We start from the raw sequence: 27231 nt of genomic DNA on the forward strand, positions 1-27231 counted from the left end.
AAATTGCATTATTAACTCTTTATTTATACTAAGAAAGTTGGATGTGCCTTAAATGCTATTTCGAATATGAATTTTTATTCATAAGGTATTTTATTGAGTTTCGATTACCCTAGTCCCTCAATGTGATGCCTAAGTGACCCTAAATGAATTTTGAACACTTCTTTCATTTTTGAAGGTTGGATGATGCCTTAAATATAATTTCAACCATGACTTTTTTTCATAAGGCATTAATTGAAATTTGATGACCTTTAGTCCCTACAAGAGATGAAATATTTTTTGATAATATGGAATATATTATTGTTGTGAGAATGCCTCGGTGACCCTGAATAAAATTGCATTATTAACTCTTTATTCATACTATGAAAGTTGGATGTGCCTTAAATGCTATTTCGAATATGAATTTTTATTCATAAGGTATTTTATTGAGTTTCGATGACCCTAGTCCCTCAATGTGATGCCTAAGTGACCCTAAATGAATTTTAAACACTTCTTTCATTTTTGAAAGTCGGATGATGCCTTAAATGTAATTTCAACCATGGCTTTTATTCATAAGCCATTAATTGAAATTTGATGACCTTTAGTCCCTACGAGAGATGAAATATTTTTTGATAATATGGAATATATTATTGTTGTGAGAATGCCTCGGTGACCCTGAATGAAAGTGCATTATTAACTCTTTATTCATAATGTGAAAGTTGGATGTGCCTTAAATGTAATTTTGAATATGAATTTTTATTAATAAGGTATTTATCGAGTTTCGATGATTCTAGTCCCTCAATGTGATGCCTAAGTGACCCTAAATGAATTTTGAACACTTGTTTCATATTTGAAAGTTAGATGCTTCCTTAAATGTAATTTCAACCATAGTTTTTTATTTATAAAGCAACAATTGAAATTTGATGACCCTATTAACTCTTTTTTATCCTATGAAAGTTGGATGTGCCTTAAATGCAATTTGGAATATGAATTTTTATTCATAAGGTATTTATTGAGTTTAGATGACCCTAGTCCCTCAATGTGATGCCTAAGTGACCCTAAATGAATTTTGAACACTTCTTTCATTTTTGAAAGTTGGATGATGCCTTAAATGTAATTTCAACCATGACTTATATTCACAAGACATTAATTGAAATTTGATTACCTTAGTCCCTACAATAGATGAAGTATCTTTTGATAATATAAAAGATATTATTATTGTGAGAATGCCTCAGTGACCCTGAGTGAAATTGCTTATTAACTCTTTGTTCATAATGTGAAAGTTAGATGTGCCTTAAATGCAAATTCGGTTATGAATTTTTATTCATAAGGTATCTATTGAGCTTCGATGACCCTAGTCCCTCAATGAGCTTCAATGATCCTAGTCCCTTAATGAGCTTCAATGACTTACATGAAATGAATTTTTTTTTGCACTATCTACCAGATATGATTTTTTGTGATATGTGATGCCTCAGTGACCCTAAATGAATTTTGGACACTTCTTTCATATTTGAAAGTTGGATGATGCCTTAATTGTGATTTTAAACATGATTTTTTTTATTCATAAGACATAAATTGAAATTTGATGACCCTAGTCCCTTCTTTACAAGAGATGAAATATTTTTTTTGATAATATGAAAGATATTATTATTGTGAGAATACATCGGTGACCCTAAATGAAATTTCTTATTAACTCTTTGTTCATAATGTGAAAGTTGGATGCCTTAAATGCATTTTCGAATATGAATTTTTATTCATAAGGTATCTATTGAGATTCGATGACCTTAGTCCCTTAACGAGCTTCAATGACTTACAAGAAATGAAATTGTTTTTCACTATTTATCATATATGATTTTTGTGATATGTGATTCTTCAGTGACCATAAACGAATTTTGAACACTTCTTTCATATTTGAAAGTTGGATGATGCCTTAAGTTTAATTTCAACCATAGTTTTTTATTTATAAGGCATCAATTGAAATTGATGACCCTAGTCCCTATAAGAGATGGAGTATTTTTTGATAATATGAAAGATATTATTATAATGAGAATGCCTCGGTTACCTTGAATGAAATTGCATTATAAACTCTTTATTTATACTATGAAAGTTGGACGTACCTTAAATGCAATTTCGAATATGAATTTTTATTCATAAGGTATTTATTGAGTTTCGATGACCCTAGTCCCTCAATATGATGCCTAAGTGACCCTAAATGAATTTTGAACACTTCTTTCATCTTTGAAAGTTGGATGATGCCTTAAATGTAATTTCTCCCATGACTTTGTATTCATAAGGAATTAATTGAAATTTGATGACCTTAGTCTCTATAAGAGATGAAATATTTTTTGATAATATGGAATATATTATTATTGTGAGAATGCCTCGGTGACCCTGAATGAAATTGCATTATTAACTCTTTATTCATAATGTGAAAGTTGGATGTGGCTTAAATGCAATTTCGAATAAGAATTTTTATTCATAAGGTATCTATTGATCTTCGACAACCCTAGTCCCTCAATGAGCTTCCTAGTCCCTTAATGAGCTTCAATGAATTACAAAAAATGAAATCTTTTATCATTATCTATCAAATATAATTTGTGATATGTGATGCTTCAGTGACTCTAAATAAATTTTAAACACTTCTTCTATATTTGAAAGTTGGATGATGTCTTAAATGTAATTTCAATCATGGTTTTTTTTTTCCGCATCAATTGAATTTTGATGACCCTAGTCCCTACAAGAGATGAAGTATCTTTTGATAATAGGATATATAATATTATTGTGAGAATGCCTCAGTGACCCTGAGTGAAATTGCTTATTAACTCTTTATTCATAATGTGAAAGTTGGATGTGCCTTAAGTGCAATTTCGAATATGAATTTTTATTCATAAGGTATTTATTGAGCTTCGATGACCTTAGTCCCTCAATGAGCTTCGATGACCCTAGTTCCTTAATGAGCTTCAATGACTTACATGAAATGATTTTTTTTTTCACTATCTATCAGATATGATTTTTGTGATATGTGATGCCTGAATGACCCTAAATGATTTTTTAACACTTCTTTCATATTTGAAAGTTGGATGATGCCTTAATTGTGATTCCAAACATGACTTTTTTACTCATAAGACATAAATTTGATGACCCTAGTCCCTATAGGAGATGAAGTATTTTTTTTGATAATATGATAAATATTATTAATGTGAGAATGCCTCGGTGACCCTGAATGAAATTTCTTATTAACTCTTTATTCATAATGTGAAAGTTGGATGTTTCTTAAATGCAATTTCGAATCTCAATTTTTATTCATAAGGTATCTATTGAGCTTCGATAACCTTAATCCCTTAACGAGCTTCAATGACTTACATGAAATGAAATTGTTTTTCACTATTTATCATATACAATTTTTGTGATATGTGATGCCTCAGTGACCCTAAATGAATTTTAAACACTTATTTCATATTTGAAAGTTGGATGATGCCTTAAATGTAATTTCAACCATAGTTTTTTATTTATAAGGCATCAATTGAAATTTGATGACCCTAGTCTCTACAAGAGATGGAGTATTTTTTGATAATACGAAAGATATTATTATTGTGAGAATGCCTTGGTGACCCTGAATGAAATTGCATTATAATTATACTATGAAAGTTGGATGTGCCTTAAATGCAATTTCGAATATGAATTTTTATTCATAAGGTATTTATTGAGTTTCGATGACCCTAGTCCCTCAATGTGATGCCTAAGTGACCCTAAATGAATTTTGAACACTTCTTTCATTTTTGAAAGTTGGATGATGCCTTAAATGTAATTTTAACCATGACTTTTATTCACGAGGCATTAATTGAAATTTGATGACCTTAGTCCCTACAAGAGATGAATTATTTTTTGATAATTTGGAATATATTATTATTGTGAGAATGCCTCAGTGACCTTAAATGAAATTACATTATTAACTCTTTATTCATAATGTGAAAGTTGGATGTGCTTTAAATGCAATTTCGAATATGAATTTTTATTCATAAGGTATCTATTTATCTTCGATGACCCTAGTCCCTCAATGAGCTTCCTTGTCTCTTATTGAGCTTCAATGACTTACATGAAATAAAATATTTTTTCATTATCTATCAGATATGATGTTTGTGATATGTGATGCCTACGTGACTCTAAATAAATTTTAAACACACTTTTTATATTTAAAAGATGGATGATGCCTTAAACGTAATTTCAACTATGGTTTTTTTTTTTCATAAGGCATCAATTGAAATTTGATGACCCTAGTCCCTACAAAAGATGAAGTATTTTTTTTAATAATATGAAATATATTATTATTGTGAGAATGCCTCGGTGACCCTGAATGAAATTTCTTATTAACTCTTTATTCATAATGTGAAAGTTGGATGTGCCTTAAATGCAATTTCAAATATGAATTTGTATTCATAAGGTATTTATTGAGCTTCGATGACCTTAGTTCCTTAATGAACTTCAATGACTTACTTGAAAGGAAATTGTTTTTCACTATTTATCATATATGATTTTTGTGATAAGTGATGCCTCAGTGACCTTCAATGAATTTTGAACAATTCTTTCATATTTGAAAGTTAGATAACCATAGTTTTTTATTTATAATGCATCAATTGAAATTTGATGACCCTAGTGCCTACAAGAGATGGAGTATTTTTTGATAATATGAAAGATATTATTATTGTGAGAAAGCCTTGGTACCCTGAATTAAATTGCATCATTAACTCTTTATTCATAATGTGAAAGTTGGATGTGCCTTAAATGCAATTTCGAATATGAATTTGTATTCATAAGGTATCTATTGAGTCTTGATGACCCTAGTCCCTCAATCAACTTCGGTGACCCTAGTCCCTCAATGAGCTTCAATGACTTACATTAAATGAAATATTTTTTCACTATCTATCATATATGATTTTTGTGATATGTGATGCCTTAGTGACCCTAAATGAAAATGAATTTTGAACACTTCATTCATAATTTGAAAGTTGGATGATGCCTTAAATGTAATTTCAACTATGAGTTTTTATTAATAAGGCATCAAATGAGATTCGATAACCCTAGTCCCTACAAAAGATGGAGTATATTTTTATATTATGAAAAATATTATTATTGTGGGAATGTCTTGATGACCCTGAATGAAATTGTATTATTAACTATTTATTCATAATGTGAAAGTTGGATGTGCCTTAAATGCAATTTTGAATGTGAATTTTTATTCATAAGGTTTCTATTGAGCTTCGATGATCCTAGTCCCTTAATGAGCTTCGATGACCCTTTGCCTTCAATGAGCTTCAATGACTTACATGAATTGAAATCTTTTTTCACTATCTATCAGATATGATTTTTTGTGATATTGATGCCTGAGTAACCCTAAATGAATTTTGAACAATTATTTCTTATTTGAATGTTGGTTGATGCCTTAAATGTAATTTCAACCATGGTTTTTTATTCATGAGGCATCAATTGAAATTTGATGACCTTAGTCCCTAGAAGGGTTCGAGTATTTTTTGATAATATGAAAGATATTATTATTGCGAGAATGCCTCAGTGACTCTGAATGAAATTGCTTACTAATTCTTTATTCATAATGTGAAAGTTGGATGTGCTTTAAATGCAATTTCGAATATGAATTTGTATTCATAAGGTATCTATTGAGTCTTGATGACCCTAGTCCCTCAATCAACTTCGGTGACCCTAGTCCCTCAATGAGCTTCAATGACTTACATTAAATGAAATATTTTTTCACTATCTATCATATATGATTTTTGTGATATGTGATGCCTTAGTGACCCTAAATGAAAATGAATTTTGAACACTTCATTCATAATTTGAAAGTTGGATGATGCCTTAAATGTAATTTCAACTATGAGTTTTTATTAATAAGGCATCAAATGAGATTCGATAACCCTAGTCCCTACAAAAGATGGAGTATATTTTTATATTATGAAAAATATTATTATTGTGGGAATGTCTTGATGACCCTGAATGAAATTGTATTATTAACTATTTATTCATAATGTGAAAGTTGGATGTGCCTTAAATGCAATTTTGAATGTGAATTTTTATTCATAAGGTTTCTATTGAGCTTCGATGATCCTAGTCCCTTAATGAGCTTCGATGACCCTTTGCCTTCAATGAGCTTCAATGACTTACATGAATTGAAATCTTTTTTCACTATCTATCAGATATGATTTTTTGTGATATTGATGCCTGAGTAACCCTAAATGAATTTTGAACAATTATTTCTTATTTGAATGTTGGTTGATGCCTTAAATGTAATTTCAACCATGGTTTTTTATTCATGAGGCATCAATTGAAATTTGATGACCTTAGTCCCTAGAAGGGTTCGAGTATTTTTTGATAATATGAAAGATATTATTATTGCGAGAATGCCTCAGTGACTCTGAATGAAATTGCTTACTAATTCTTTATTCATAATGTGAAAGTTGGATGTGCTTTAAATGCAATTTCGAATTTGAATTTTAATTTATAAGGCATCTATTGAGCTTCAATGACCCTAGCCCCTCAATGAGCTTCAATGACTTAAATGAAATGATTTTTTTTTTTCACTATCTATCAGATATGATTTTTGTGATATGTGATGCCTTAGTGACCCTAAATGAATTTTGAACACTTTCATATTTAAAAGTTGGATGATGTCTTAAATGTAATTTCAACCATGGTTTTTTATTCATAAGACATCTATTAAAATTTGATGTCCCTAATCCCTACAAGAGATGGAGTATTTTTTGATAATATGAAAGATATTATTATTGTGACAATGCCTCGGTGACCTTGAATGATGTTGCATTATTAACTCTTTATTCATAATGTGAAAGTTGGATGTGCCTTAAATGCAATCTCGAATATGAATTTGTTTTTATAAGGTATCTTTTGAGCTTCGATGACGCTAGTTCCTCAATGAGTTTCAATGACTTACATGAAATGAAATATTTTTTCACTATCTATCATATATGATTTTTGTGATATGTGTTGTCTCAGTGACTCTAAATGAATTTTGAACACTTCTTTCATATTTGAAAGTTGGATGATGCCTTAAATGTAATTTCAACCATGGTTTTTATTCATAAGGCATCAATTGAAATTTGATGACCCTAGTCCTTACAAGAGATGGAGTATTTTTTTATAATATAAAAGATATTATTATTTTGAGAATGCCTAAGCGATCCTGAGTGAAATTGCATTATTAACTCTTTATTCATAATGTGAAAGTTGGATGTTCCTTAAATGCAATTTAGAATATGAATTTTTATTCATATGGTATCTATTGAGCCTCGATGATCCTAGTCCCTCAATGAGGTTTGATGACCCTAGTCCCTCAATAAGCTTCAACGACTTACATGAAATGAAATCTTTTTTTACTATCTATCATATATGATTTTTGTGATATGTGATGCTTCGGTGACCCTAAATGAAAATGAATTTGGAAAACTTCATTCATAATTTGAAAGTTGGATGATGCCTTAAATGTAATTTCAACTATGACTTTTTATTCATAAGGCATCAAATGAGATTCGATAACCCTAGTCCTTACACGAGATGTTGTATTTTTCACAATCTTAAAGTTATAAATATTGTGAGAATGTCTCAGTGACTCTCAATGAAATTGCATTATGAACACTTTATTCACAATGTGAAAGTTGGATGATGCCTTAAATACAATTTCAAATATGAATTTTTATTTATAATATATTGAGATTTGGTGACCCTGGTCTATCAATGAGCTTCGAATACTATTCCTTACATAAAATGAAATCCTTTTTCGCAATTTATAAGATATGATTTTTGTGAGATATGTGATGCCTCAATGACTCTAAATGAAAATGAATTTCTTATACATCGTTAGTAATTTGAAAGTTGGACGATGCGTTAAGTGTAATTTTAACTATGATTTTTTGTTCATTAAGGCATCAATTGAAGTTCGATGACCCTAGTCAGTACAAAGTATTTTTTTCATAATCTGAAAGTTATTATTATTATTGTGAGGATGTCTCGGTGACCCCGAATAAAATTGTATTATGAATTCTTTATTCATAATGTGAAAGTTGAATGAGGCCTTAAATGTAATTTCATATAAGAATTTTTATTCATAAGGTATCTATTGAGATTTGATATTGCTAAAATCCAATACGAGGTAAAATCTCTTTTTCATAGTTTAAAAGATATGCTTTTTGTGACAGTGTGGATGTCTTGGTAGCTCTGGATGAATTTACATATTATGACTTTTCTTCATAATGTGAAAGTTAGATGCCACTTAGTCCCTAAGTTAGTAAATTTGTTATGATTCCCTGCACAATCAATTATAAAATTCAATGATGCATTTATGTGTCTGCATATCTTGCAAGGTATAGATTACAGTGATATGGATCATTCTTATGATTTGAGATGATATGATGTTACACTATTATGTTGTCAAATGATGCTAAAAATCTTGAAATTTGGAGGTATTTTCATCATTCACATTTCTTAATTTGGTTGCTGGAGGTATTCAATCTTCTACTGCCATTTTAGTGCGTGGAAATATTATGCTCTATTGTTGTATGCATTTAAGATTTGAAGTTAAGACATCCCGGGCTTATTTGTAGTATTAATTTAATTGATATTATCATATATTATAAGATGTATACTTGTTATATGTGATGAAGAGCAATGGATGCAAGTCCAGCTTGAAACAAAAACAATGAAACCTTTGTGCAGGAACTTTTGTAGAAATGTATTGAATTTGTACAATACCTTCTGCTACAAAGTCACAAAGTACTGGCATATCAATTTCAGTGTACTTAATAATATTATGGCTTTAGTTTCCATGAGAATAAGTCATCACAATGATATGCAATGAAAAGTAATGGCAAAACTAAAGTGTGATGGTTACATTCATGTAGGTTGTTTCTTGAAGGTGGCCATTAGAAACATTCTTAACAGGGCCTGTATGTATGAGCCCTATATCCCCAAGTCCCACTGCAACATGAATAGATTTTGTCCAATGATTTTTGTTAGGTGTATTATGAACTCTTTATTTAAATTGTGAAAGGTTGGCGATGTCTTGAATTCAGTTTTAGTATGTGTTTTTAATCATAATGTAAGGGGTGATTATGTTCATATGCTGTTACCTTGCATGCAATTTTAGAGTATGCAAACCTTGCAAGGTTGTTACCATAAGATGGAATCCTTTTCCATAATCTAAAAAGTGGGTGGTACATATTATAATTTATAACCCCAACTTTCGCCGCAAGATTGATATACTTTTTCCCTGTTAAGATGGAATGAATGTCTATTGTTTTTCTGTAAGATTGGTATACTTCCTTTGTAAGGTTAGTTGAGTTACATTACATATCTAGTGTTTCTTCATGGGGTCATGAATGTCTCGGATATATATATGTATATATATATATATATATTACAGTCATGCACTTCTATACACGACTTTCATATGGACAATTGTGTTATTCAAATATCATTACTGCATGTCCTTCATATGTAGCTTTATGACTTTGTTAGGCCACAATACAAATCACTCATCATAGTCAATGCACACTTTTTATTGAGGGTTTTTAATGTTGAAGTGGGCCTGTTCAGCCATATCTTGTTTTGCCAGTATTGTTGAATGTACAATCTAAGTAAGTTTAATCTTTTAGAATAGTGGTGGGAGAAATTGTTCTCTTTGAGCCCACAAGTGGAAACAGTAGCATAAGAATGGTATTCACCAAAATATTGAGGTGCTAAGAACTTTTAGTGACTATATAAGGAATATTTGACAAAATTGTGCATATATGTACTGAATTTGTTATTTGTTAAGAACTTGCAGTTGTCGACTCACAAAGTCCTCCTAGTCTTTCAATTTCGAGGTTCTTAATTTACCTCGAAGTAGTATGACTCTAGATGACATGAGAATAAGATTAATGAGTAAGTAGTTTGCTTGCTTATATTTGTTGCAGAGAAGAATGTTGCTTTGAGTAGTTGAAATAATTGGTCTGATGCCACAAGTATAAAAGATTTTACTGTCATAAGGGGAAAAGCTCTTGGATTCTTTTACGTATTGATTCTTTGGTAGTTAGTGCTTGGCTCATCTTGTGCTTGTCTTTTTGTCTCAAAGGTTGAGCTTGGCAGATACTTTGGCTAGCTCAATCTGGTTATAGGCAAACCTTTGCAGCAAGTACAATCCCTCGAATTTCCATTTTGTTATTTGCAGGAAAAGTAACAAGATCCTTAATCCAAATGGTATATGGTTTTCTCATGATGCTATCTATGTTGGCGGTCTCAAATGCCGGACGCCGAACCTCAAAAATGGGATAGTGGGATGAGTTATTGGGAAGGTTAAAAAACAATATATAAACTAAACATAAAAATACAATTAGTATGAAAATACTACAAATAGCAAAATATACAAAATTAAAGGGGGTGATTATGCTTAATAACCAAAAGGCAACATCAAAATCAAGTTCTAATAGTAATTGTAATCAATAAAATAGAGAAAGAGAAAATAAACTAGAGTCCCAAAAAGAATCAAAACAACAAAGCAAGAACATAGCGATGTTGAATAGAACAAGAATGAAGGAAAACAATGTTGAATAGAGTAAGAACGAAATAGAGGAACAACAAAGATGATTCATTTTTCATGACTTAACCCCTTGTTGGTTAGGCAGATCTTTGCAACAGGTACTTTGCTAAATATTAATTGCCCTTATTCCTAAGGAGTACCACCGTACCAATTTTAAACGGTTTCTTCCAAAATTTCAGCTAACAAGTGCATCGTTTTTTCTATGTTATTTTCATGAAAAATTTGTCAATTGCTATTTCTGAATTTTTGCAAGTTGGAGATTTCGAAATCTATCAATTGGCTTTCTGAAAGCATTTGCAACCCAATTGACAAGTCAACCAGATGCTTTATTCAGAAAGGAACATCAAATAGGGAATCCTTCTAATTGGATAAAGTTTGACTCCCTTTGTTACCATGTCTCATATGTTGACAGCCATGATATTGAAATTAAGGTCAAAGATTTATTGAAGATAGTGAGTTCAAATTCATATTCTAAAGGTGATTTTTTTTTATACCGTTATAAACAAAAATAACTACTTCTATATTTATTAAAAAAATTAATTAAGAGCAATTAAATTTCTAAATTTTGTATAAAATATAACTTACATTTACTAAATTGTCTCTTTGCAGAGATTAACTATTTATATTAAATATTTTTATAAAGTCAATATAAATTGACTAAAATTGATCACTTTTTGTAAAAGCGGTGAATTTTTAAAGAATGAAATAAAGTATAGAATGGCTTTAAAAATGTATTAATAAATGTACTAATATATACGAACATGTTACACTTTACATACAACTTGACATGCACGAGTAAGAAACTACAGAATATGATATATTATGTCTAAAAATTGAGGCAATTGATGCCTCTTAATATTGTGCTCTAGCAAGTTGGTTTAGATAATCATAAAATATTCAAAGATGAATGAAAAATAAAATAGAGGAATTGTTAAACTATACTTAATTATAAGATTTATTTGGTAAATGCTAACTCCTTTAATCTTTTTATGTGGGAACAGGGGATTATTTAAAGAGCTTGAAGCAAATTTCTTGTCTTATATGTATTATTGACTTATCTTAATTATGTCTACTAATACAAAGAGCTTGAAGCAATTAATTAAAAATAAAAAAGAAAGGAGCTTGAAGCAATTTCTATAATATAGGCAAAACTACACGAGTCGTCCTTTAACATATATTCATGTTATCATCATAAAGACACACACTTCTATATATATACCTTATCATTATGTGAGCGTTTTAGTCGAAGGTGCAGCATATCTAGTTGAGAAACTGCGGCGTAAAGATTCTTCATCATCGTCCTCCCAATTACCATCATCAAAGTTTTGAGCATAGCTTAAAGGGTCATACTTAAAACCACCACCATGTCTATAAGTGTTGTGTGTTCTCCTCACCCATGGAATCTTCAATTTGAAACGCCCCAAACATGAAAATAATCCTCCACTTGTTTTGCTTCTTCTAGGAGATGATGAACTTGTTTCCATGACTATCTAAATTTTGATAGATAGATAGCTTCATAGAACCAAAACTCTAGTGTCAATTTTCGTGGGGCCTTTTTTTTAATTATCACCACTTATATGTATATATTTTGCCAAGGATTTTAAGTGAGTGGTAGAGAATAATTAATATAACTTGAGAAAAAAAAACTTTTTTTGGGTATATATAATTGTTCTCTTAACTTAAGATTGATTCTAAAGGTATGAAAAGAATCTCAAAATGCAAATGGTAGAGTTTTTTTTTTTGTTGACAAATCAAATGGTAGAGATAATACTTTCATTATTATTCTCTATAGTAAAAAAATCGAGTGTGTAGAGGACCGTTTTGTTCATGAATTGGAAAGTAGCTTATAGCTAGTTATCGATTGGGAACATATCACTTTCTAGGTTGGTAATTTAGTAGAGAATAACAATTTCCCATAAAAATACATTTTCAAGTATTTTTAGTCTATACCTATCTAGTTTCAAAAAGTGAAAAAGAAATGTAACTCATATCAAGTTATTTTTAATTAACTATTTTCTTAATAATTGTGGATATTCAAATAAGACATTTAATAAATAATAAATATTATTTATGTAGAAAGTTAGAGAAACCAATTATAATTATTACAATATGTTATCTCCAATGGTGAACATCATACTACATTTATGTAGAGTCTCAAGTAGACAACTTGATTAATGAGATGAAAGAGTTTTAGTACTACTCAAAAAGTCCATAACACATGAAAATTAATGTAACCACTATTTGAGAACAAAAATTTACCTATAAGACAGTGTATGTGGATCATGCTTCTGAATAGTAAATGTTCCAATATTGGTTGTAAAACATCAGTTGTACAAGAAAGGGATATGTTTGTTTGATGTTTATGGCGAGTGTGGGGCAAATATTTGGAGGTTTTTGAGAAAGAATATTCCTAAGAGACATAACCTGTGCCATATAATATAGCTTATGGAAATTATTATAACCAATCATGTATGTATGGCATTGTCGACCTTGTGTGATAGCTGGAAATTTAACTTTTATTAACAAAAAGAGGTCACCTTTTTCAAAATGTGAATTGGTCTATTGTTATTATTCATTGAAAATACATGACAAAAATTAAAATCCCCTCTGTTAAATAATTATGAAATATCTTCTTTTATGTTGTTGGGCACACCTTTCCCCTCCGTTCAAGATAACAAATATATATACATACAAAAAATGAGAATATAGGCAATAGGAGTGTACCCACATTTCCTGTGGGATTCTTTCTAGTTGGATTTATCTCATCTACAATAAAATGCATGTTATTTATAATTATAATGATTAATCATATCATTATTAGCTACATTTTTTCATAATGTACCCATTCCTCGCTTTGATAGGTAAAATTGACTTTCATTAAACAGCGTGAAAATTATGTTGATTAGATACTTAATTATATACGTAAAACGAATGAATGTTAACATCAAGGTCGTTGTAGTATAGTGGTAAGTATTCCCGCCTGTCACGCGGGTGACCCGGGTTCGATCCCCGGCAACGGCGTTTAATTGTTTTGTAACATTTTTTTTATCCTAATTTGACTGCTTACCTTTGTTTTGGAAGTTGCACTTTCTAATGTACTTGAGTTTGCTTGAGTTGTAAATCAATCATAAGTTTTTATATATTTATTAAAAGAAAATATTTTTCAATACAAAATATTTAAATGTGGTGTGTATTGTTAGATGAGTTAGTGGAATTAAATAAGTAGAATGTTTAAATGAATTCGTTAACAACAAGGGTATAATTGAATGTTTATAATCAATTTTCTATCTTTCTCCTAATATTTCTTCTCTGTTGAAACTGAAGTTTTAATCGAGGTAGATTAAGTGATATGAATATTATATTCAACTGTTACTCTACCATTTGTATTGTACTTTTATTTATTCCCTGTCATTGCTGCTAATACTATGCCTGAAAATGAAGGATTGTTCGTGGAGGCATTGGCTTGGTATCTTCTTTTAAATACTTTTGTGAATGACTCTGGATTTTACCTACTTTAACTTTAATTTGTCTGTTTCATTGTGGAAGTTCAATAGTTTTGTTTTCCAATGGTTTGCATGGAATCACATTCTTTCTCAAATAAAATTCTATTAAAAAGAGATTTTTTTGAAATGGGCAAAGTTAATAGTTATAAATATTTAGAAAGTTATTTGGTGGCTATTGAAGACAACCTTATATCTCCTAATCCTTAAGACCCTCGTTCAATATCACCAAACTACCACTTCTTATAAAAGATAAATTTCTTTAAGATCTACTTATTGTAACTTATAATGAACTGTATAATAGTTCTTCAAAGTAATTAAAAAATTTAAGCAAGATATACTAAGAATTAAAATACAAATACAATTTTTTTTAGCATAAAAATATCTAAATAAATGTATGTTATTTAATGATAATTTACTTGAAAGATCTTTAAAAAAACTCTAAAACATTCGTGCATATGTTTGCATTCCACATATTACTGACCCGTGTTACACGAGTTAACACACTTCTTGCATTCCAGATATTACTGACCCGTGTTACACGAGTTAACACACTTCTTCGGTTTAAAATGGAAAATACCAATTGAGGAAATACCTTCATTCAAAATGTTAAACATGTACCTTTGAAATTTTGCTGATTTGAAATTAAGACCTTCAGTGCAAACATTTACAAACATAAAGGACATATTTGACAACAACAAAAAGTAAAAGGATAACTTGTTAAAAAAAGAAAAAAAAGATAGATGATTATTCTGAAATTTTTGTGTAACTTAAAAGACTGCATAATATAATTTGCCAAGAAATAATGAGTACATACAAACAGATTAAGTATCTTATAATGTAAGGAGCATATAAATTAAAGAAATCAAGCAAAAATCCTTGACTAGATAAAACCTACCTGCAAAACAATACTAAAAGAAAAACTAGACCAGGTCTCATATTAATTATAGCTTGGCCTGGGTCCTTTCAATCCTTTAAAAAAATGCTTGATTTGATTCTTCTCGTTATGGGAACAATCCAATACCTTCTTTTTGACAGGGTACAATCCAATACTTTATACTGCAGCCTTGCATTACTCTATGGTTAGCAGCACTTTAGCCTCTTCAATATTAAGTATTTCATCTTCAAAATTTTCAAGATGGAATGTTATACTTCAATTCAGCTACCTGTTTCCAAGGAAAACAAAACATGCATTGTCATTCTATTGATGTTTTCTTATAAAGTAATAAGTGAAATCAATTATTGCAGATTTTGGTGCTGCGAATAGAAGCACTGCTAGTTACTAACACATTTGGACTTAAGACAAATGTGCACGTGATCAAACATAGAAAACAGAAATTCTGATGAAAAAAACAATTATTTCCCCATATTTAAGCTGAACCAAACATGGGCATAGTTGTGCATACAGTTGAAGTCTCTTTTTGAAGTAGAAAACATGAAGTTATAATAAGACACAACAATCAATGAATCGATATTTGTCATCACAATTGATTGCAAACATAAGTAACAGACTAAAATAAAGACAAATAAAATATGGAGGAGCTTTCAACATTTGCAAACTCTGTTGACAGGAATATTTCCAATCAACTCAGGTTGCAGGAATGTTTTCTAATATTAGAGTTATAATCTGTCCAAACAGCAATTAAGTTTATGTAATCTGGTAAAAATGATTTGTGATTGGTAATGCTTTTGATGACACTAGAGAAAGCAACTTTGAACCTAGACGATGACCAAGTACCAAATATACAATTAAATAGTAGCAAACCAAAGGAAAAAACAAGCAAATTTTGAATTAGAGAAGTTCAATATGATAAATACCATCAACTTCAACAAGAAATTGTGTGGATAACTAATTCAGTACAGCACAATAGTCCTTATTTAAGCTTAATATTCAGCTTCTCAACAAGTCTCAATTTTCTTTCTTCTTGCTCAATTCAAGTCAAAATACAAAAATAAAACTAGCAGAGCATCAAGATTCTGTCATCAACAATTCTATCCAATTTTAAAAACTGAAAATCAGGAATCTTGATTAGTCCACATCATCACCACAGTACAAATTAAAATACAAATAAATTAGAATTAAAATATACCAATCTTCCAACAAAAATGACATGCATTTTCACTATCCCTTTTTTCATCAGAATAACAATACAAAGTTCTGGGCAAAAAGTAGCTAACATAAGGGATCTAACAAAATCTAAGAACAGAAGAATATAATATAACAGATACAAATTTTAACCATCCTACATATTGACTACTACCTTATCTGCAGAACTTTTCTTCACAAATCCTCTGGATGACAACTCATTCAACAATCCTAGAGCCTCCTCAGCTAATCCTTCATAAGCAATGCCTTCAATAAGAATGGTGTAGGTAGCTTCGGTAGGCTTGCATCCTTTTGCTATCATACGAGCAAGAAGATCAATAGCGTGACTTGTTCGTCGAGCCTTACAGAGTCCTGACATGATTGAATTGTAAGTGACAGCATTGGCCCTAATACCTAATCTTTCCAATTCATGGAAAATTTTGATAGCCACATCAACTTTTCCCTCACGAATAAATCCTGCAATCAGCGACGAGTATGTAACTACATCAGGTTTAAGACCTTTCCGACACATCTCATCTAAGAGTTTCATGGCACGCTCTGTTGCCCCCACCTTTGAAAGCCCGCCAATAACTGTATTATAAGTAATTGCAACAGGAGAACACCCTTTGCTACTAAGTTGATTCAGTAACTCAAGAGCAACGTCAACCTTCCCATCTTTGCATAAAGCAGTGAGCAAAGTATTATAGGTCACAATATCTGGATAACAACCCCTAGACACCATTACTTCCAAATACTCAATTGCTCTATCCATCTTTTTTTCTTGACAAAATCCATGAAGCAATGGATTGTAACTCAAGGAATTGGGTGTACAACCATGGTTTTTCATCTTCTCTAAGATATCAATGGCCCTGCCAAGCAAACCTTTTCGACACAAGAAGTTAATTAAGATATTGAAAGTAACAACACTAGGAGAACAACCCTTACGAAGCATGTCAGACAATAAACTCTCAGCATCCCTCCATCTTCCAGTACCACACAAACTACGCAAAATGATATTATGAGTAATCACATTTGGTTCACAACCATAAGACGACATGTCATTCAAAAACTTAATTGCTTTATCCAACCTACCTTCCTTGCAAAAACCATTGATAAGAACATTGAAAGTAAATACATCAGGTTTACATCCTTTGATCCTCATCGCATCGAACAATTTCATCGCCTCACCAACTCCACTCTCTTTACAAATTGCCTCTATCAATATAGTGTATGTAATGACATCAGGATAACACACCCTCTCTAACTGCCTATCAAGAACTTCCATAGCTTGCTTCAATTTACCACTATCACACAAACTACGCAAAATCGTATTATAAGTAACCACATCAGGCGAAACACTCATTCGTTCAAGAACCTGCAAAGCTTCCTCTACCTCCCCTGATTTACAATAACCACTTATCAATACATTGTAGGTTATGACATCGGGAACGGCACCAGAATCTTCTAGAATTTGTAAAACACGTGTGGCCTTCTTAGTTTTTCCTGTCTTACAAAACTGGCGAATGAGATTTGTGCAGGCAATGACATCGGGCATGTCTCCTTGGTAACTCATGCGTTCAAGAAACCTAAAACCTTGCTCTAACTTCCCAATTCTAACCAATTTGACAAGATAACTATTGTTATCTATCTCCTCTAAATTTTGGGAATCAATTGAGGAAGATTGTATGCCATTGGAATTATTGGTAGGGATTCTCTGAAACCGTTGCTGTGACTTACGGTTAAAACTTGAAGTTTCAAAAATCGAAACAACAGTTCTTAAAGGTTTTGTAGAGCTAGTGTGTTTCAAAATTGTAACATTATGAAGTAATAGATAGCCTCTGAAATGAGGTGATGTAAGAGTGTGTTTGTGAGAGGAGTGAAATGAAGGAAAGTGTTCGGTGGGTGTAACCAAATCCATTGGTTTCAGGTGAAAGAAAGAGTCACATTATTGGATATGTGATAGACTAATAATAGAAAGAACTTAACTTACTTGAGAGAAAGCAATAGCCGTCGTGAGAAGAGGTGGGAGTGATAGGGAAACCGTTGTTTGTTTGTCAGATAGGGGGGATTCATGTTCTTATTTTTATTTCTCAGTCAAACACATGAATATTGGTTTCGTGGATTGCCTTCCATGTCCCAACATAAAAACAACAAGTGTTAAAGGCTTAGACTTCTATTTTAACTATTCATAATTTTCATTATCTTATTTTTAATTTTTTAATTTTTGTTTTTCTATTTTAATTAATTCTCAATTTTAGTTTCTTTATTTTTAATTTCATAATTTTAGTCTCTCTATTTTAATTAATTTATAATTTTGGTCCCGTTATTTTTAAAATAATAAAAAATAATAAGTAATTTAAATATGATGGTGATTGGTGGTGGTTAATTTTTAATAATTAATAATTTATGAATTTTTTTAAAAAAAATGAAGTTCTCTTTTTTATTTAAAAAAATATGTTTTTTTCTTAAGAAAATATCTTATTTTTAGTAAAATTTTGTTTTATATAAAAAATAAATTTTTATTTACATTCTGTTTTTTTTAAAATATGATAAAAATAATAATTAAAAATTCTTCTAAAAACAATTTTAAAAATAATAAATTTTGAAATCAGTTTTAAAAAAATAAGAAATAAAAATATTTTTAGAATTAATTAGTTTTAAAATAATTAAAAACTATTTTTTAAATAACTTTTTATAATAAAAATTATTTTTAAAATAAATATCTAATATTTTTATAAAATTATATATATTTTTTAAATGTAATCCATAATATTTTATTAAATAAAATATGTGATCCATTAAGTTTATAAAATGTCTCAATTTTAAGAAATAGAAAGACCAAAATTGTGAATTAGTTAAAATAGTGGGACTAAAATTGTAAAATTAAAAATAGAGAAACCAAAATTAAGAATTAGTTAAAATAGGGAGACCAAAATTGCGAATCAGTTAAAATAGGGGGATCAAAACTGCATTTAAACCTAAAAATAAATATACAATGGACAAGAGAAAATTTTACCTATTACCCAATCGATTATTATTTTTTTACTTTCATGTTTTAATAAATATTAATTTAAAAAAAAACTCAAATTTAATGTTTTTTTAAATATAAAATTTGAATTTTTAGAAAATATAAGTATTTCGAAATTTTTAAACACAAATTTAAAATTTTTCTAAAACACATTTATATTCTAAATTTTTTAAAAGTTTTTGGAACATAAATATATTTTATAAAATTTGAAAGAAGAAAAAAAATCAGTACACAAAATTCATATTTTTCTTAAAATATTTGTATTTTGAATTTTTTTAAAGTTTTCTAAAATTTGAATTGAATTTAAGTAGGGTATAATAAAAGAGTAAAATAAATTGTTTGTGTAAAATATGATATATATATATATATATATATATATATGATAACATTTTCTAGATATGACGGAATCAAAATATCTATTTTTGAATATTTCAACCAAAACATATCAACACAAATATAATAAAATTCTTTGATTTATTTAAGTGATCAAAGTTTGAATGCTTGGATACTCACTCAATTTCACAACCAGTGAGCCGTTGCTTATTTAATGTATAAACAAAGAAGAGTATTAATCTTACGACATTACTTTTAATAATTAGTGTATTGGATATAAAATAGCAAATTGTGAGTGATATATATAATATTAATTGTAGAGTATAAATAAAAATAGTTAATATTATATTAAAAAATTGAAATATTCTTTCATTTTGAAATATATATTTTTCTTCAAATAAGTCACTTATTATAAGGTATTTTCTTGGTAAAGATTCAACTCAAATATCATCACTAATAATAAGTAAATGTGTTAGTACTTTTAAATTATCTATAAATTTTGTCAATAATTAATCTCTATAGAGAGGCCACATTTAATAAAATATCTTATTTCAAATACATTTTTTTCAAAACTACAAAATTCAGACACAATGTTCAATGTCGAGTTCCACTCTAACCTATTTAATATTGGCTAAATATTTTAGAATTTGAATTCTCTCAAATATTTCAGTTTGTAGAGATTATCTCAATTTTTTTAAAAGAAATAAAACTATCTATTATTGTAATTATAGTGTATAAATAATTAAATTTTTTAGTGTATAAATAACTGATTAATGTAACCAATTTTTAAAAAGTATCTATTTATATTCCTTATTCACTTTAAAATTATAAATAGTAATGGACCTTCTATTTCTTTTGAAAAAATAGAGAGTATAGTTCCACATGTCCGAAGTAGATTTAACAAATATAATAATATATTATTAACTGAAATTAAGTAGTCTATAAATTAAATAATTGATACTATATCAGGTTTTAAAGTGAATGGCAAAGTTTTTATACGCTAAAAAATATAACGATTAGAAGAAAATGAATAATTATTTTATCAAATTATTTTTATTAATTATTGATTGTTTTTTACTATGTTAATTGTAAATTAAAGTTGATCATTTGGAAGTTGTGCACAAAAAAATAATTAGAGAATACAATAAAAAATTAATTAAAATTACATTGAAACAAACTTTTTTTCTTTTCTAAAGTAACACTCGAAGAGAATATATGAAAGACAGAATTTCAGAAATTTTCATAAGGTTTTATAATTTTATCCACTTTTAATATGAATCAGCTCAACAATAATAATTTATTTTTCATCTATAGGAGTTGAATGAAATAATACTATTTTACCAATGAATAGTTTTGATCTTCAAATTTTACATAAGCAGGTCCTTCTAAACGAATATAATCATACAAAATTCCTACAAAAGGACTTGCGTTATTAGTTTGTGTTAAAAAGATGGTATTGTTCCCTTTCACAAGAAGAGTGCCATTTACATCAATGTTGTATAACCAATACAACCCGTGAATTCCATGCCTCGCTATAGTATTCTCCTTTCCAATAACTTCACTTGAAAATATAGGTGGATTTGCATTTGAATTGTTTATACGAATCTATCATTCCAAAATCAAATAATGAAAAATATATAGTTAGTAACATAAATACTTATATGCTTATTGGTTATTACGATTTGTAGATTAACAAAAATATATGAATTAAATCATAAAATATTATACCTGTAGTTGTGCAAAATGTGCAGATGCCAAAGCCAGTCGTAATTTGTAGATTCCATTGGGATTCACCTGATCTAGATTGAAATTAATTTGCCATGTGGTTCCTTGGTAAGTGTTGTTGTCTTTCTTCCTACATAACAATAAAGAGAATTAATTGAGACAATTTGTCTCAAATTAAATAAAATTGATATATTTAATTCAAATTTAAAATAACATAAAACAATGATTAACATATTAGTAAAAGAAAAGACAAACAAACCTGTTAAGCTGAGCAAAAAACCAATCTTTTTTGTAATCACTAATGCCAACAGTGTAAACTAGGTCTTCATTTGGATACAATTCAGCATATCTCTCCCACAAGCCATATTGTCTATACCTATTAATTAATTTAGATACATTAGATTTTTATATTGGATCTAATACATCATTACAAAATAGACTTTTAAAGTGAGAGTGTCACTCTTTATAAACTTGTATACCTGTCTTGGTTGAGATAAAGCAGATTCACGTACAGAGGATTTGGATCAGGAATATAAAACTCTGCAGCTGAGCGATCAGGGATGCCTATTTCCCACAATGTGGGGCCATCTCTTGGAGGCTCGTAAACAAGCTCACCCAATTTAATTTCACTACCTATGTTACACATTTGTCTCATGAGTGAGTTTATAATAAAAGTACTATATAGTTTGAAACTTTAGGAAAACTTCATAAATTTATGACCTGAGGTTATATTAATGGTCGAATTATATTGAAAGTCACCGATGAATCCTTTGACCCAAGAATAAAGATTATAGTCACCAGGTAGTATGTCAGTTATTGAGAAATAGCCTTCATCATCAGTAACGGTCCAAAATTGATAACCCTGTAAAAAAATAATATAATGTACCAAATATTATTTGTGCCCTTAGGAGTAAACTGTAAATTGAATCATCTGCATTCGATTTTATTGTGCTACTAGACATAAACCCTTAGCTAAAATGTTACCTTGCATTCTCTTTGCCAAGATCCAACATCTCCTGGTGCTGCTAATCCCACATAACCACCGCTGACTGGGACGAATGCATCCTTGATATACCTATAAATAATGGTGTCCATAGAAACAATTATTCAAAAACTTCAATTTTAAATATCCTCTATTTTATTATCATTTTAATATCTTGACTTTTAATTTTAAGTAGTTAAGTGCAGGGCATATACAAAAACTTCTGATTTTAATGCCATTAGATTAACTTTCCACTTCTTCTGTTGCTCGTCCCTAAATAAATATGTCATTTAGAGACAGTAGATTCGAGACATTATTAACATGGGTTCAATTCAAGCACACATATACTTAGTAATTAAATGAAATGAAATGTCCAAGGCACCACTACTAGCTGAAAAATTAGTTTGCAAATTACGTTAAGATTGTGATTAATTAAGATGGATATATATTGGTTTTTTGAAATGTAACAACATCCTTTAATAAACTTTATAGAGTTTGTGCATATAAATAAAATCAAACCTTATATTGTATTTCTGAAAGAGTATATGGTGATACATACCTGTCTCGGACAAGGAATCTGCCTTCAACTTTACCACGTTGGTTAGATGAGAGAAAGTCTTTAGAAGCCGGAAATGTATAGGGCCAGCTTTCAATTTCATTTGCCGTCTGTAATATTTTGTTAAATCAATGATGATTTTTTAAAAAAAATTTCTTTTTACATAAAAGTCATACGATTTGTGTGTGTATATCAGTATATCTTGTAACAATATATATGTGTAATATATTTTCAATTCAAGAAAATAAACATTCTTGTATATTGATATTTAGATTAAATAAATTTTTAGTCCATTTAAAATTTTAATATTTTAAATTTAATCTCTGAAAAATATTTCTTAACTTTTTAGTCTAAGAAATATTTCCTTTTTTATTTTTTATTTCTGTTTTGAAGTCAACTCATATATAATTTTTGAATTTTTAAATGATTTCCTTAATAATATTTTTAAAATATTATAAATATTTGCCTTGAAAAAATTAATATTTTTTAAAAAGGATGATTAAATATGAATGTTTAAATTTTTCCACATAAAAATTCATATTTAATTCAAATTTTGTTATATAATTTTAAATTTTTGTGGAAAAGAATTTCATAATATTTTAAATATATCTAAAAAAAGTTATTCAAAAATTTAAAAAGTACATATAAATTAACTTAAAAACAAAGACAAATTAAGTGGATAACCTGTTGTTTGGCGTTGTTCCAGAGCATTTTTGGGCTAACCCCATTAGAGATGGAATTAAGGTATATGAATATGGGCCCAAATACTTTCTTCCACGGCTCATTGGGTCCAAATTTCATTATCAAATCTGTCCCAGAATAATGCGTGCTATGAAATACCTAATTCACGTGGTTTCCCAAATAAATAATTGAACAATTAAATAACAATTTAGGAAATAAAAACTCGCAATTAAAGTAAAGGAAAAGTTGATAAATAACTCACAGAGAGCATGGTGGGACCCAAGTGGGAACCCAGGTATTGCTTTAGGGGCCCAGCAGATCTGAACTCATAGCTTGGAGTAATTAGCCATATTCCAGTCGAATCCGATTTATTTGTGGAAATCCAACCATGAACATTGTTACTTCGACTCTCACATGAATACTCATACTTATCATCTACCTACTTTCAAATAAAACACTAGTTAGATTTTCATTTTCTGCTCATAACTCAAATCATGCTTGAGTTATTTTATTTTATTATTTTTTGACAAAAATCATTGTTGAATTCTTGATAACTTTAATTTGTATTTTATCCGTACGCTTTATGATGAAGTTCATCGTCATTTAATAACTACAGCGAATGATGGATTTTAATTATTATTATATAAGGTGACACTATCTTTGGGACAGACGTGTAAAGCCATTGCTTAAATAACTTTATTTTATTTTAATTCAAACTAGATATAGGAAAAAATAAAGGCCTTCAAAAAATTTACAATCATATATATATATATATAAAGGCCTCCAAGAAAAAATTATTTTCCAATTTTGAGATCATTTGAATTGATATTTATGTTTGGTCAAATATAATTATAAAATAATACAACTGTTTATAATGAGAATAGCGTACAAATATATTAAAAATATTTTTTTCAATAAATAATTTATGATATTATAGACATTGTTTTTCATTAAAACAAAATCTTTCGAAATATCATATTAAAATTTTAAACATCTATCAACGCACAAAATTAATTGTTTTATCACTTTGACCATAATTCCTTATTCCCTTGTTTCTTGTTTGTATTTTAATAATCTAAAAACTGAAAAGGATAAAATCTTAGATAAATTTAAGATATATTTTTAACTTATATAAATTTGATAAAATCTTTTATATCAATTTTTGACGTTTTTGTAAAAAAGTTAAAAAATCTTATCTTAAAATATAAAGAAAATTGATTTGAAAATTCCATAATTTCTATCAAATAATTTTTCTATAGTTATTAAATAAAATATTAATAATTTATTTATTAATTTTAAAAACATTTGATAATTTTACTTTAAACCTCATAATATTGGACTATTCTTGAAAATATTGTTATAATGATAATTTATAAACACATTAAACTTGTTCTACAGTTGATTTTAAAATTTATATAAAAAAAGTTGATTTTCAAATAAAGGAACTTTTAACGTTGACTTAAATCCAATGAAGAATTTTCTTGGCTCTCTAAGCTTACTTAAACCTTATACTTTTCTCTTACAAAAATGAATCATTTTTTTATAATATAACTGAGAACATTAATTTTAATCAATAACAATATAATCATATCATATTCAATCATACCTCGTCATTATATTAATTTTGAAAATATCTCCTAATTATTATTTACTTGACCCAAAATTATAGCATGACATACCTCTCCTTTGAACTCTGGCTCTATTGGATTATCAAGACGAACAGCTTCTGGGTAAGCAAGAACTTCACCTCTTCCCGGTAACCGGTCATCAGGCAGAGGCATAAACCTTTGTCTCTCGTCCGATATAATCATGTACTTAAACCTTTGCAATCAAAAATAACATAAAACTATTATAATATCAAATAAATTAAAATAACATAAACTAATTAATTTCAGAACAGTTAAATTAAAACTATGCTTCTTTTTTCATTTTTTTTTTCAAAGTCTTAGGAAAAGAATTTGAACAAAACCAAAGTTACTCACTTGTCTTTCCTAGGTTTGAATGCAACTCTAGTATTGTCAATATCAAAGGCAGGCCATTCCTTCAAATGCTCGTAAATGGCATACGTGTAGAATCCAGATGAACCACGAAGCATTATAAATCTATAAATAAATTTTATCATCATCATAATTATTTAATTTTGCCCCAAAAACAGAGTTGATAAAAAAAATATATTTGGAATTTCAATAACCTTTTATCAATATTGAGTGGTGCAAGTTTTCCTTCAAGAGAGAAATTCCACGTTCTAGTGAAAGATAGCTCAACTTGTTCTTCATTTTCAACTATCACCGTAAAATTTGTAGCTTCCATCCTTTTAATTAAATATTGTTCACAAATAATTTGGGTACATTTAAAATGAATCAAATTCAAAGTTCTAAAATATAATATACTATATGACAATTGACAAGGTCCGTGAATTTTACCTGTCAAATCTACCCTTTCCCTTTGCTCCTTTTTTTGTTCTTTTTACCCCTCCCTGGTCCCAAACAATATCCCAATACCTACAATTTCATTGCTAATAATTGGTTAAACAAAACAACAAAAATATAAATAAGAAGTGACATTTGAAGTTGAATTGTTATACCCTCTGTTAGATTCGTCGTTAACAACTTCGAGCAAATTGTCGATTCCATTATATTGAATTCCAATGACATATCCTTCAGGATTTGATAAATTTACTTGGACTATGCCATTATCCATTATCACCTGGACAAAACCAAAAAAAGAAGAAAAAAAATATATTAATATTTTTATATGCCCCAAAATAAATTGAGATCATTGCCTCATATATGCTATCCCAAAAATCATAGTTAAATAATAAATAAAACATAAAGTTTAAGAAGAAGCCATTGCAGAAGTGGATTACATGTTTTTCTTGAATATCCAATCGTACCCCTGGGATATGACATACTATAAATTAGTCACTTCAATCTTTAGCTAATATTAATTTTCATAATGTAGACTAAATTTTGGTGCAGCATTTCTTAATGTTGGATAAAATAAAACTACATATTCAAATTAATACATAAAAATTAAAAACTCATATAGGCAAAAAATGAAAGGTAAAATATAGAAAAAGAGAACAAGAGTAAAGTTATGAAACCTGAATTAGTGCTATTACTACTACTCAGAACCATGATGAAATGCAACATTAAGAACATGAAAAGATTAACGAACTCCATTGTTCCCTGTTTCATCTTCAAGCTTCACCCTCTGTTGGTTGCTTGAAGACAAATGTTACTTTCAGATTCCTTGAATTTGTGTATTTATGTTCACAATTTCTTTATAATTTCATATAAGCAACATTTGTTTGACTGACCATATAAGCAAACTTGATCAAAACCTTTCTGCAAAAGGAAAATTTTTTTGTTTCGGGAGAATGAAATTTAATTTCGGCCAAGGTTAATGAAAGTATTTATTATTTTTTTTGACTAAAGAAAATATTTATTTATAAATTTTGTTATTGCACATTTAATTAAATATAAGGAACAGCATGTGTGAAAGAAAAGAATATTGTAATTTTAATCGATACTTAATATTCCTTTTCTACCAAATCAATTCGAATATTTCACACCTATATTAAGAATAATGTGAATAATAGGTTCACTTATATTTTGCAAAATTACCTTTATCAAGTACTAATATTGGCATATTGTCAATTTACATAAATACAACATAGATAGTGAAATGATAATAATGTACTTAGTATTAATTGAAAAATACCATTAAAAAAATTATTAATGTTCATCTTAGGATAATTTTCT

The 27231-nt window shown here is 28.8% G+C and overlaps 2 protein-coding genes, 1 long non-coding RNA gene and 1 other non-coding gene across 4 annotated transcripts; 1 reads left to right on the top strand and 3 right to left on the bottom strand.

Moving 5' to 3' along the window:
- Positions 1-9778: 9778 nt before the first annotated feature.
- Positions 9779-12067, bottom strand: LOC113786575 (uncharacterized). The gene is made up of 2 exons (XR_003472825.2): positions 11796-12067; positions 9779-10295 (listed from the first exon to the last, which is right to left on the bottom strand). It is a non-coding gene; the product is annotated as an uncharacterized lncRNA (long non-coding RNA).
- Positions 12068-13525: 1458 nt separating this feature from the next.
- On the top strand, positions 13526-13597 carry TRNAD-GUC (transfer RNA aspartic acid (anticodon GUC)). Its single transcript has one exon. It is a non-coding gene; the product is annotated as a tRNA-Asp (tRNA).
- A 1226-nt stretch (positions 13598-14823) lies between these two features.
- On the bottom strand, positions 14824-18283 carry LOC101488985 (uncharacterized). The gene is made up of 2 exons (XM_004501000.4): positions 16338-18283; positions 14824-15242 (listed from the first exon to the last, which is right to left on the bottom strand). The coding sequence occupies exons 1-2, from the start codon at positions 18078-18080 to the stop codon at positions 15210-15212; spliced, it is 1776 nt and encodes a 591-aa protein (XP_004501057.1). The 5' UTR covers positions 18081-18283; the 3' UTR covers positions 14824-15209.
- Positions 18284-20840: 2557 nt separating this feature from the next.
- Positions 20841-26896, bottom strand: LOC101513278 (uncharacterized). Its single transcript, XM_004501073.4, has 16 exons — positions 26571-26896; positions 26334-26362; positions 26052-26173; positions 25891-25968; positions 25659-25778; positions 25450-25569; positions 25147-25288; positions 23730-23906; positions 23471-23626; positions 22790-22896; positions 22233-22323; positions 21969-22110; positions 21728-21881; positions 21508-21624; positions 21252-21378; positions 20841-21128 (listed from the first exon to the last, which is right to left on the bottom strand). The coding sequence occupies exons 1-16, from the start codon at positions 26662-26664 to the stop codon at positions 20856-20858; spliced, it is 2049 nt and encodes a 682-aa protein (XP_004501130.1). The 5' UTR covers positions 26665-26896; the 3' UTR covers positions 20841-20855.
- Positions 26897-27231: the final 335 nt, after the last annotated feature.

Source organism: Cicer arietinum, chromosome 5 (genome assembly GCF_000331145.2).
Source record: "Cicer arietinum cultivar CDC Frontier isolate Library 1 chromosome 5, Cicar.CDCFrontier_v2.0, whole genome shotgun sequence".
Lineage (NCBI taxonomy): Eukaryota > Viridiplantae > Streptophyta > Magnoliopsida > Fabales > Fabaceae > Cicer > Cicer arietinum.

Bases quoted from the DNA above. Each gene is read 5' to 3' on its own strand.
- LOC101488985 (XM_004501000.4), bottom strand. From the start codon at position 18,080: ATGGATTTGGTTACACCCACCGAACACTTTCCTTCATTTCACTCCTCT. The intron at 15,243-16,337 runs GTAGTAGTCAAT...CCTTGGAAACAG, and splicing joins AGAAAAGTTCTGCAGATAAG to GTAGCTGAATTGAAGTATAA.
- LOC101513278 (XM_004501073.4), bottom strand. From the start codon at position 26,664: ATGAAACAGGGAACAATGGAGTTCGTTAATCTTTTCATGTTCTTAATG. The intron at 23,907-25,146 runs GTATGTCATGCT...ATTTGAAAGTAG, and splicing joins AGCCAGAGTTCAAAGGAGAG to GTAGATGATAAGTATGAGTA. The intron at 22,111-22,232 runs GTAACATTTTAG...ATTTTTTTACAG, and splicing joins CTTGGCAAAGAGAATGCAAG to GGTTATCAATTTTGGACCGT.